Source organism: Gopherus flavomarginatus, chromosome 5 (genome assembly GCF_025201925.1).
Source record: "Gopherus flavomarginatus isolate rGopFla2 chromosome 5, rGopFla2.mat.asm, whole genome shotgun sequence".
NCBI classification, from domain to species: domain Eukaryota; kingdom Metazoa; phylum Chordata; order Testudines; family Testudinidae; genus Gopherus; species Gopherus flavomarginatus.
Genome location: NC_066621.1, coordinates 78,123,130 through 78,135,909, shown reverse-complemented (window position 1 = coordinate 78,135,909; position 12,780 = coordinate 78,123,130). Strand labels below are relative to the sequence as shown.

General features: G+C 39.4%; 1 protein-coding gene across 3 annotated transcripts in view; it reads right to left on the bottom strand.

Annotated features, from left to right (window-relative positions):
- CD44 (CD44 molecule (Indian blood group)) overlaps positions 1-12,780 on the bottom strand; it is a 113,852-nt gene that overhangs the window by 66,823 nt on the left and 34,249 nt on the right. For all 3 annotated transcript variants that reach the window (XM_050955288.1, XM_050955289.1, XM_050955290.1), the window contains exons 2-6: positions 9,912-10,077; positions 5,627-5,763; positions 4,101-4,172; positions 3,157-3,396; positions 909-1,034 (exon numbers count right to left, since the gene is read on the bottom strand). In XM_050955288.1, the coding sequence (XP_050811245.1) occupies positions 909-1,034; positions 3,157-3,396; positions 4,101-4,172; positions 5,627-5,763; positions 9,912-10,077 (741 nt within the window). The remainder of the gene's footprint in view (positions 1-908; positions 1,035-3,156; positions 3,397-4,100; positions 4,173-5,626; positions 5,764-9,911; positions 10,078-12,780) is intronic.

Genomic DNA, 12,780 nt, shown 5'->3' with positions numbered 1-12,780 from the left:
GCAAGGGAGATTTAGGTTGGACATTAGGAAAAAGTTCCTAACTGTCAGGGTAGTTAAACACTGGAATAGATTGCCTAGGGAAGTTGTGGAATCTCTATCTCTGGAGATATTTAAGAGTAGGTTAGATAAATGTCTATCAGGGATGGTCTAGACAGTATTTGGTCCTGCCATGAGGGCAGGGGACTGGACTCGATGACCTCTCGAGGTCCCTTCCAGTCCTAGAGTCTATGAGTCTATCCCAAAGCCCAAGAAGCCTGGTAATCACAGTACCCCTGTAGTCATGCTGCAAATAACAACAAGCACTTAGAAATAAAATCTATTCCTATATGCAGTGCACAAGTAGGATGACACCTCCAACCTTAACTCTGTTACTGCCTCTAAGTATCTCCTTAGTGAGTTAAATCAGGATTTTGATCTGCGCTGCCTACTTCACAGCCATGAATGAGTTAAAACCACACGCTGATGAACCAAGTATCAAAGCCCACATATTCAGAATAAAGGGCAGAAATTGCACTTCTAATTCTCATACACAGTGTCTTCAAGTGATGATGCACAGAGGTACCTGCAGCCCAAAACAAATTAAATTATGTTGCTTGGTATAGGGTGAATAAGTGTGATGAAATGGAACATGAGAGATATGCACCGAAGAGTCCACAAATCACTTCTTAACTTTAAACGCAGGTTACAAGGCAAACTTTGTCTCCACTTGTCCCTCCTGATCACCAGTGACTGCCATCATACCATAGGTCTCATTTCTGGTTTAACTACCTCAGAAAGCTATGTTCTGAAATGTTGTTCCAATGCTGAAGATAAGTACCTGGCTACTTACCATAATATCCTGCCAGAATAAGAGAGTAGGTTAAATACAGTCTGCATTTGGCAAAGTTTTTACAATTCATTAGCCTTACTAGTACTTGCGGGATGCCGTCCTTTGCTAGGATGATCACTGTCTTTTCCAGGAACACCATCAGTTATCAGTGAAATCACAGTTGAATCTTCACCCCACTTGTCATCGAAGGGTGTTGCAATATCATCTGTGTGATGAAGGGTGAATCAACTGTAACTTTTCATTTGTTGAGCCACTACTCCTGCTGTTCTCATTGTTAGTACTTTCACACTATAGGAAGCCTAGGTCTTTCATTTGTTGGTCCAGTGGAAGAGTAAAAGGACAGGAGACTGGGGTCTTTGTGTAGGTCATCATTAAATATCATTGATTTTCAAATCTTGGTATCTAATCACTAACACTGATGGTTCAAGGGAGTGTTAATTTGCAGCAGCCCAATGATAATGAGCATGGCAGCTAAGGTGGCAAAGACAACAACTTGCTCACCGAAGACTAGATTTATGTTCTTGTAGCTGTGGCTCTGGATCTGGAACCCACAGAAGTGCTTGAGGCAATTTGTAATGTTGCCATTTATCATTAAATATTATGAGCTTTGGTCCAGGCAAAGACTACAATTGTAAGCAGAAAAGAGGAGAAATTCCACAGAGAGCAATGGAAAGACAATTCATGAAATTTGAGAAAGGTGTTGTTCTAACATTAATTCTCATGGAGAGAATAGTGGCATTACCCTGCCATGTTATTTTGATGTCACTGGTAAGCCATGTGGAGAAGCAGGCCCAAAGTCCCACAAGTACAGTACCTCCAGCAAATCAACTTTATCCTCTGCCAATACTTTCACTCAAAAAACAATTAATTAAACATTTTAATAGATGGGTAGGACAATGGCATGATCTCTTGGTATCCTCTACTTGTAAATGATTAGTGAACAGTTAAATAAAAGCTTATGTCCACAGCCCAGAGGAATGCTCTCTGCTACAGAGGAAGGATGGCTGGTCTTGTGGTTAAGTTGCTGAAGCAGGACTAAGGAAACCTAGGTTCAATCCAAACTTCCTGTGGGATCTTAGGCAAGTCACTTAGTTTCTCTGTATCTCAGTTCCTCTTCTCTAAAATGGAGCTCATATAGCACTTCCCAATTTGTGAGGGCAAATTTATTAATATTTGTGAGACCTGCATGTAATCTGAGGATGTGGGCCATGTAAGTGCTTACACATATGAAAGCTAATAGGTACTTAACCATCAATATAAAGAGAGATTACATCAGAAAATTTTCTACCACATGTGCCTTGAAGTAAAAAGAAAAAGAAAACCAAGAAAATGAAACAATTTAATTCTCTTCTAGTTACCTACACAAATTTTGCCCTAGGTCACACCTATACAACTCCATGGTTATCCCAGACCCAATTTTGTCTTCTCTAGGGCTTCCTGGATGTAGCTCATGGCAGAGCTTGGTTCTTGGTCTATATAGAAAGCCCTTTCCTATCTCCTGGAAGAATAAGAACCAAAATGGAAGGCTGACAGCACGAACATTTTTACCTTTTTTGCATATTGTGATATGCTTATCAAATACAGTTTACAACATAAGGTTTGCAAGAAGGGATTCAACTGCATTTGTATTGTAAATCTCTTCTTATTCATGTTTTATTTCATATGGGTTCCACAAATATGATCATACCAGAGAATAGGTAAGACTATTCCAGCTTGATCTCTATGTATTGAAATCCTACCCTCCTACACCTGCTTCTGCACTTACTTTTCCAGACTCTCCTGGTAAAGTACTTCATTGTATTCATCTCTTGCCCTTGTACCTGTGATATTTCTTTGTTATAGAAATAATGGTTTGCTAGATTTCACTGAGCCTAATCCTTCTCCAGTGAAATCAACCATAATATTCCCATTGATTTCAGTAGGTGCAACACCAGGCTCTTAGAAACATCTATCATCACACCACACTGTGAAATTATTTCCAGAGGAAGAAAACCAGATTTTTTTTGATGTGTGATTGCTTTACACTGTCATGTTGTTATGAAATGTCTCCAGAAAGCGAAAATTTTCTATGATCACAAAGATACACAACTTTTTCCCATCCAATTCTTTCTCAAGAGCCCCAGGAATATGGGGCAGAGATTGCGCTCTCTCTTTTCCATGACTATAGTGGTTACAAAGCCTTGGCAGATTTTGATACCCCAAGACACACTGTGTCCATCAGTGATGCCCCTTAGCATTCTAAGAATGGAATCAAAGTGCAATGTTTTCATCCAGTTATTTTCAGAGGACACGTTAAGCTACAATAGTATATAATCCATTATTCTTACTGGTACTTGTGGGATGATCTTCCTTTCTGCCCGACCCAGAAGAATAATCTGTTGATAGTGCATCTGGGGTTATATCTTCATAATATGAGGCACCAGTCATGTGAGGTCCGATGATGGTGGGGTTTGTTGCATCTCCGTCATGTATTGACCCACTACCCACGTGATTATCATCTGTAACCGGAGTTGGGTCAGTGTGTTTTACACCATCAGTGTAACGTGAGCCATCTGCATTATCTATGACTGTTGGAAGGAGAAAGATCAGTTGAAATGTCTGAGGCTTACATCGTGAATGTTGGGAGTTGTGGGGTGAGGTTAAAGGGCTATGGCCACAGTTGTAGTCATACCTGATCTCAACCAATTTGTTTTCTGTCTGTTTGTTTTATCCTTCACTGATCTGTCTATAGCAGTTCTAATTTGTGTATGCAACACCATAATGGGCCCAGTCTGGTAAGTGGGCCAAAGTCTGGATTAACTTTCATGGTGAAATCCTGGTACCATTGAAGTCAATGATAAAACTCCCACTGACTCCAATGAGACCAGGATTTCATCCTGAGAGACCAGTTCCATCCCTAGTTCCTCACCAGGCTAGCAGGCTTTGGCATGAAGTGGAGGGTACACAATAACCATAGGACATAGAAGGCTTAAACAAAGCTCTCTCATCAAAGAAGCAAATATCAGTCCTCTATTTATTAAAAACAATCTAGTGTCAATATGGAGAATTCATTACGCTCATACTACCTCAAGATAAATGCTGTCATATATAGCCTAATGCTGGGTGGCAGATGGAGGTCTGATTGCTTCATTTGCAGTATATTACTATCTCTGGACTTGCTTCTCTTATGTTTAGCATGCTATTGAACATTTGCATTACTTATATACAGAAGAGAAACCTGGTAGCTGAAAATGCAATCAATGCTAAATCATTCACTTATGCAATACATTACCTATTTGGCTTTGATTATCATGCCCAGAAACATCTAGTCTTATGATTGGTTCACATGCTTTTTCCCTGGTTTCTGAAAGGAGGTGGGGACAGAAGAAATTAATTAGTTAATTTGACAAAAGGTGGTGAGAAAAATTCACTCTTTTCTGTCTTATTTATTAGATTCAGAGTGTTATCAACCACTTGTTAGCAAAGTTTCTTGGGGGTCTCATCTGAAAGTGACTTTGAGAACTAAGAATTTTGTAAACATCTTTAAAAGAACAAAATTGCTGTATTTTAATCAAATTTCACAAAATTACTCTCAGTGTTCTCAATTTGAGTCAGATCCTCAACCCAGGACAAGTCCCCATTTTGCCACTCCAGCTGCCTCCAAAGGCAGGGATTGTATGATTCTTCTGTACTGAGGGCATTCTGGGGTAGAGCACTTAGGAGACATTATGGGGGTAGAAGAAGCTAATCCTTGGCTGACAGAACAGTCCTTTAGGGACCATTCCAATCAATATAAATTAGAACTCTTCTATGGTCCAGTTTGACCCTCTCCAACAGCTCCAGTATCAGAGCTGGTAGCTCAGACCCTCTTTCTACCCTAAGCCGGGATTAAGCCCCTTGAGCTCCAGAGAATGGAATGAAGCTTCAGATATTCTATGTCAAAGCAAATTGTAATTTCAAAATGTCACCATTATTTAAATCACCATTGAATATGGCCTAAGGATTTTTATGGGGTTGCCTCTATTTATACCACTCTGAATATGACCAATTAATTTAACAAAATCTAGGCAATTCAATCAAGCCAGTCTCTTATTCTTCACACATTTCCTGTGTCCAGTTATTGCAGCACAAACATTGAGCAAAATTATCCACAGTTCCCTGACAATTTGATTCTGAAAATTTTAATTTTGCAGGGGTCCTTTTTGGCCCTCATGTGGCACAGAAAAATAAACAAAATCAGAAACATTTAAAATTATTATTAAAAAATGTAACTCCATAAATGGAAGAACTCCAAAAAAGAAGTGGCCTGCCTCTGAACCTACAATACTAATGTAGCTAAGCAACGCCTGAATTTATGCTTCCCAGAGGCCTCATGCAAGTGGAGGAAGCAAGCTAAGAGTCTTCAGGATCCCTGATCTTTCAGTGCTTGTAAATTTCACTATTATCAGCTCTAAAAACATATGAGTAAAAGAATGTGAGGAGTAGAAATCATCACATTCAACAATTCTGTGTCCTTTGGATCCATACTTTTGGCATTTCCCTACTAAAATGACAATTCTTGAGGTTTAGAGTCATAAATTAAATATGAACTCAGAAAATTGTTTAGTTCAAAATACAATGGGCCAAAGTCACTGATAGCATCAGCAGGTGCAACTCCACTGACTGGCAAAATGTGTTCTATCTTCAAATGCGAAAACAAGACCACAATGCACATACAATTTAATATGGAAGCTCTGGTTCAAGCTATCTAAAGGAGAGAGAGCATATGTTACTGTCAAAAATATTCATTCTCACTTACACAGTACAGCCAATACCTACCTGATGCATTATAACAATATGTATCATACCGGTCTGTTATATTTGAAGTGAGTATGTAAATTCCAGTGTTATTTGCTGCACAAAGAAAATATGGCTTGATTCGTGGGATTACAATTTTGTCTTCTATGTAACCATACCTGTGAAGAACAGAGAGTGAACAACACTGTCAGGTGTGCAGCTGAGCGGGCTAGCTCGGTCTCCAGGCTGGCTAATGAACACAACTACAGCAGAACTGGCTGGTTGATCAACCTGCTCAACTGGCTGAAGAGAATCAGGAGGCATGTTCTTAAGCCCAGCTGCACCAGAAGATTGCTGACTGCTCAACACTTACGACCGCAGCTGCAATCGCTCCTGTGCCAGCCTTGTTCCTCCTTTCTCTGGCCCTGCTCCCCTGCTTGTTTCCTGACTCTATCTTTGACCCTTGATATGTCAACTACCAGTTTTGACCCCCATGTTCAGTGGCTGACAAACACCATGTTATGTATCACAGCAGTGCCGGTGCTTCCATTTAGGTGACCTAGGGTGCCAGGATTTGGGGGGAGGCGGCATTTTGCCACCATCGGTTGTAATTTGGCGGCAGGGGGCCCTTCTGCGCTCCGGGTCTTCGGCGGCAATTCTGAGGCGGGTCCTTCACTCGCTCCGGGACCTGCCGCTGAAATGCCACGAAGACCGGGAGCGTGGAAGGCCCCCCCCCACCGCCGAATTGCCACAGACCGGGAGCACGGAAGGACCCCTGCCTAGGGTGCCAAAAACCCTGGCGCCACTCCTGTATCACAGCATACAACAGATTCTTTCCTCAGACTTCCAATACCACCAAATAGGCCAAATAGGAGACAAAGCATTTCATATCATAGAATAAAAATAATCCCAAATCTGGTCATAGAGATTACTCCTTTTTTACATCCAGATTAACATCACCAGCAACTACCTCCAATATCATTCTGCATGTAATCTCTGAACTAATAACCATTGCAATGCAATGTGAATTATTAGATGAGACAACTGGTCTGCATGGGGATGCAATGAAATGAAGAATAAAAAGGATAAACACTTCTCATTCAATTGGGATGTGTATTATAAAACACAGAGGATCAAGGCCCTGGTTTTCTTTCATTGAGCTACATTTTCACTACTTTTAGCCTAATAATCTGCCTAGTACCATTTTGCATTGGAATTGCATGCCACAAATCTGAAGAATGGATGGAGATCATGAGCAAAGATGTGAAGCAATGATTTATAACGTGCCAGTCTCTGCGAAGTGCAAAACTTTAATAAAGTGTTCAAATGTAGCAATATTTCACCTACACAATGTTAGCTAAAATACTTAATATCCCCCTGGATAATATGCGTTGCAAATAATGCTGCCATTGAGTATGGGGCCGATAAATCAGGCTGAAATTTCAAGTGAGCTTGTGGTTAACAAAATTATGTAACAAGTTATTACTATTTTGCAATTCCATATCAAATGACTAATTCCTGTGCAGGCATTGGTTTCCCTGAAATCTGTTTAGATGAGAGTGGTGATTAAATGTTAAAGAGCCCTAGGGTTTGGGGATTGTTTTAAGAGCTGCTACTTATCAGGGAGGGGCAGGCGTGGTATGTTCGCTGCTTGGACTCTGTCTCAGTTGTGGTTCCCCAAGCACTGTTACAGTCCACATCCATGATTCACATCCACCTGGATCAAATCATGGCAATGATATTTGAAATTCTAAATCTTTAATATGGGTGGAACAATAGATTACTTCACTGGCACAGCCATATTTTGTATTAGTCCTAGATCCTGTATCCTATTGCTAAGACTACCATATTGGCAGTGTTATAATAAAAATCTTTCTTATTTTATGGCCTGCTGACTCATTCATGTTCATTCTCTACTCTTTGTGTGCTTTGACTAATATATATATATATATATAATGTATTAGTTCTTCCTTTTGTCCCCCACTCAGGCCCACATAGTTGGATTTATGGTACTGTGCCAAAGGAATACAAAAAGACAGCACCAACAAATTATTAAAAAATATCTCAAATTCCATATATGTCCTCTTCTAGGTTTATGGATAAGGGGGGGAAAGTGCAGTGAAAGCAAAACCACAGCTCTCCTCCAATGTGAAAAAGAGTTCCCTCTATTTCTTTTACACTTTAAGTTCTTTTCCATTTTCTTCTCACCTTACCTATAAGAGACTCTATCCAGTGCATGAGAATCAAAAGTTAGAGATAGAAAATGCCTATTCGATCATTCAATACTTTTCCTACCACTGCAGGACTGTGCCTCTGACTGGTCTTTCATTTGGCAGCATTTTAAATCATCCTTCCACTTCACTTGGGAGACTGTTATGTAACACTCGCCATGGGGAATTTTTGCCTGATATTCCCTGGCAATATGGCTAGCATCATTCTCCTACTGCAGAGGCACACATATTATTCTGATATACCAGTGAATGAGCACAGGGCACAGTCCTGGTGTAAGGGCAGCTAGGGCTGCAGGAGAACTTCAAAGATGGCCTGCCCATGCATTTGCAATTAATAGCAGCAGTGTGTGATATTAATACTGCATTACACTGAACATTTTCAAAGCACTGCACAAACATGAACTAATTTATTTATTTTGATACAAATTAAACTAATCACTTTCCATAGATATGATTTTGTCAATACTACATCAACATGAAAGCAATTTTACCAATTTCTCATGAATTTGCAAATGAAAAGGGAAGAAAATTAAAACAGTTAAAGGACTGAGAAAAACAAACAGCCTTGATTCAAATTTACAACAGACAATTCCACCTTCACATGTAATAACTTTAAACAGTGTCATTTGATTTAATTTTTTGTTTGATAAATATTAAGACTCTCTTTAGAGGGTTGATAAAAAGTACAAGCTGGCAACATTTAAAAAGTTGAAGAGATGCTCACTGAGTTTTCTACCCCAATAACCTACAGGATGAATCCTGAAATCCCTACTCATTTCCTACTAAAGTTGAAATCCCACTGAAGTTAGTTGATCCATTTGATTTAAATAAGAGTTTTATTGCTATGAGTCTATATTGCTTGACAATGAATCCCCTCTGCACTTACTGCACTTGAATCTTGTCTCCTTTCTACAGCTGCTTGTTTGGAATAACCTGCATAATTCACAGATATGCATCCGACGAAATGGGTATTCACCCACGAAAGCTCATGCTCCAATACATCTGTTAGTCTATAAGGTGCCACAGGACTCTTTGCTGCATAATTCATAGAGTCATAGATTATATGGCCAGGAAGGCCTGTTTGAACTAGAGCATATATTTTAGAAAAGCATCCAATCCTGATTTTTAAATTTCCTAGGATGGCGAATCCACCACAACCTTTGGTCGATTGTCCCAATGGTTAATTATCTTCATCTGAATTTGTCTAGATTCAACATCCAGCCGTTTCCTCTTGTTATAGCTTTGTCTGCTAGACTGAATATTCCTGTATTATCAAATATTTGTTCCCCATGTAGGTACTTATAGAGTGTAATCAAGTTACCCCTTAATCTTCTCGTGATAAGATAAATAGATCGAGTTCCTTGCATCTCTCTCTATAAGGTATGTTTTCCAATCCTTTAATCATTCATGCAATTTTTCACTGAACACTCTCCAATTTTTCAACTTCCTTCTTGAATTGTCCACACCAGAACTGGACAGAGTATTCCAGTAGCAGTCACACTAGTGTCAGATACAGAGGTAATATCATCTATTACTCAATATTTCACCCCTTTATATATCCAAGGAATACATTAGCCCTTTTTGCCACATGATTATCCACCATGATCCACTGCTTCCCAGAAGAGAGTTGCCATCCTATAAGTATGGCCTGAATTTTTTATTTCTAGATGTAGGACTTTACATTTGGCTATACTGAAATACGTATTGTTTGCTTGCACTCATCTTACCAAGTAATCCATATCACTCTGAATCAATGACTTGCCCACTTCATTATTTAATATTTCCCCAATCCTTGTGTCATCTGCAAATTTTATCAATAATGATTTTATGTTTTCTTCCAGGGCATTGATAAAAATTTAAATAGTGTAAGACCAAGAGCCAATCCCTGCAGGATCCCTTTAGAAATACACTTGCTTGAATATGATACTTTCATTTACAACTACAATTCAGTCATGTTTTTCTACTCGTAGGTGATGTGACCATCTAATGAATAGCTATTTAAAAATAATTGCAGTTGGCACACCACATCGTCATGGAGGGACAGACAGACAGCTATGCATATTCACTATATATTATCTTCTTTATAATTTCCTTACCTGCAAGTTTCAAATCCTAAATTGTGAGCTTTCTTCATCTGGTCCATTGTTGGCAGGGTACTATTGAGAGCTTTGCAGAGTTCAACTGCCTCATCTCGTGTGAGACTGTAGCGACGATTTTTCTCAACATGGAAAACTCCTCCATATCTGCAACTTATATTAAATTCTGTTGATAAAAAAAAGAAATTATTACAATGATAATACTTGCTGTTTCACTGAAACCCTAGCAAGATTTAATTTCCAAGTACAGTGAAGTTACAGAGAACCATCAACATCTGCCAGTTCATTAGGGGAGAAGGCTTGCACAATAAATCTGTTTTTCCAAACTACACTCAGATCCTTTTTGCTCAAACACCACATTAATGTCCAAGAACAGTAGTATAGTGTTTCTGTGAAGTGCCTAGCACTTTTGGGAACATGCAAAAAAAAAATCATCATCAACAACAACAAATTGGTGCAGAAGATCTAATGGGACAGATTGCCAAGATATTTTAGAAACACATTGGTTTGGAAAAGTTTTGGCTTCACTGTAAACATTCATCAATGAAATTTTCCAGTTCACAACTAACCTGTTAATAAATATGTACCACATTCAAAACTTCAGTCTTGCAGATTTCTCTAGTTTTTGTACAACATGCACCAGATTCACCACTGTCATAATTAAGTGGTTCTCCATTGACATTGGTATAAAGTATATAGAAAGTGCACTGTTTGAGTCTTTGCAGCCATACTCCTATATCTAAGGAAATAGTGTCCAACCATCCAGGTCAATTTTAAATCTGCTTACATCTAAGCACTTCGTTCATAAAGGGAAAAAAACAAGAAAAGGTAAAAATGGTCATAATCTGACCATTTCTGAAATATACAGTATTAAATTATCTCATTCTGTTTGTTTCAGAGTTTAAAAATTTTCATGAAAACATACATCAAAGCAGAACTAACATCTGAAACTATTTCAGCATCAGTACAAGCAATAGGTTCCTTTTGGCATGTATTTGGTCAGAGCAGATTAGTTAGACTAGTTTGATGTCATATGCCACAGCTGATGTAGAAAGCAAGTAAGCAGTGTGCAACAGTATTTCTAACTATAAAAGCACTGAGCTGCTAAATATACCTTCACAGGCGTGGTCTAAGGAACCACACAGCCAGCCATGAATGGTTGGAATACACCTAATTCACTTTCATTTGGAAGCATATTAATATAAGAACATAAGAACGGCCGTACCGGGTCAGACCAAAGGTCCATTTAGCCCAGTATCCTGTCTACCGACAGTGGCCAATGCCAGGTGCCCCAGAAGGAGTGGACCTAACAGAAAATGATCAAGTGATCTCTCTCCTGCCATCCATCTCCATCCTCTGACAAACAGAGGCTAAGGACACCATTCCTTACCCATCCTGGCTAATAGCCATTAATGGGCGTAACCACCATGAATTTATCCAGTTCTCTTTTAAACACTGTTATAGTCCTAGCCTTCACAACCTCCTCAGGTAAGGAGTTCCACAAGTTGACTGTGCGCTGCGTGAAGAAGAACTTCCTTGTATTTGCTTTAAACCTGCTGCCTATTAATTTCATTTGGTGACCCCTAGTTCTTGTATTATGGGAATAAGTAAATAACTTCCTTATCTACCTTCTCCACATCACTCATGATTTTATATACTTCTATACCCCTTAGTCTCCTCTTTTCCAAGCTGAAGAGTCTTAGCCTCTTTAATCTCTCCTCATATGGGACCTGTTCCAAACCCCTAACATTTTAGTTGCCCTTTTCTGAACCTTTTCTAGTGCCAGTATACGGACATTCTGGACATTCGTTTCAGAGATATGGTCAACATCTCTGTGGGGCAGTGTGAAGTACCTTTTTCTACTGTGAACCACTATATCAATGTCAGTATACAACACAACAATGTAACTAACATTGTAAAGAATGCTGGATGTTAAAAATGTAGTAATATCATAACGCGCTTTGCCCATGAAAAGCACTACATTTGGCTAGTGCTAAGTAATTTTTCAACAACAATTATGTAGTATTAAAAAATCTAGGTGCCACTGTTATGTGACAACTCAAATGGGCCAAAGTCAGGAGTGAGTCCTAGTGCAATGTAAGTCTTCTGCCAGACTCTCAGCACTTAAGTTATGTCAACCTAGTCTGACGTGAGAGTCATTTAGAGCTTGTCTAGACAGGAAAAAGGCTGCAGTAGCCAGTGTAAGTCTAGCTCCCCATGTGGACACTCTCGCTGCTCACTAAGAATACCATTGTGCTGTTTAATTAATGAACTTCGTCAATGTGTTAAGCTAAAATAGACAAAAGCACTCCTAGGCTATGTCTACACTTGGAGCTGGGGTATGATTCCCGGAGCACGTATACATATCTACACTAGCGCTCATCAAGCTAACATGCTAAAAATAGTAGTGTGGGTCCAGCAGCTCATGCAGGGATAGAGTTGGCATAGGCTAGCTGCTCTGCATACATACCCAGGTGGTACAGGTGGGTTTCCGTTCAGGGTGGCTAGCCAGCACCACCACTTGCCATTGCCCAGGCTACTGTGGCTACACTACTATTTTTAGCGCACTCTCTCAGTTGGAGCTAGAGTGAGTGTATCTACATGAACTGGGAATCGCAGTATATAGATATGCCTTTAATGCACAGCAAGAGTGTCCACAAGGGGAGTTAGTGTGAATTAGCTAGTGCACTTAAAATTCACAACTTAGTGTGCTGCACGCTAACTTTCTCTTGTAAACAAACCCTTAGACTCACCTCTAAATTTGATCTAAATGTCTGAAAGCCTAACTGCACAATAAACAAAAATAAAAAAATTCAAACAAACATAAATCTCTCCTATGGGCACTCAGCCTCTCCTATTATTGACTTCC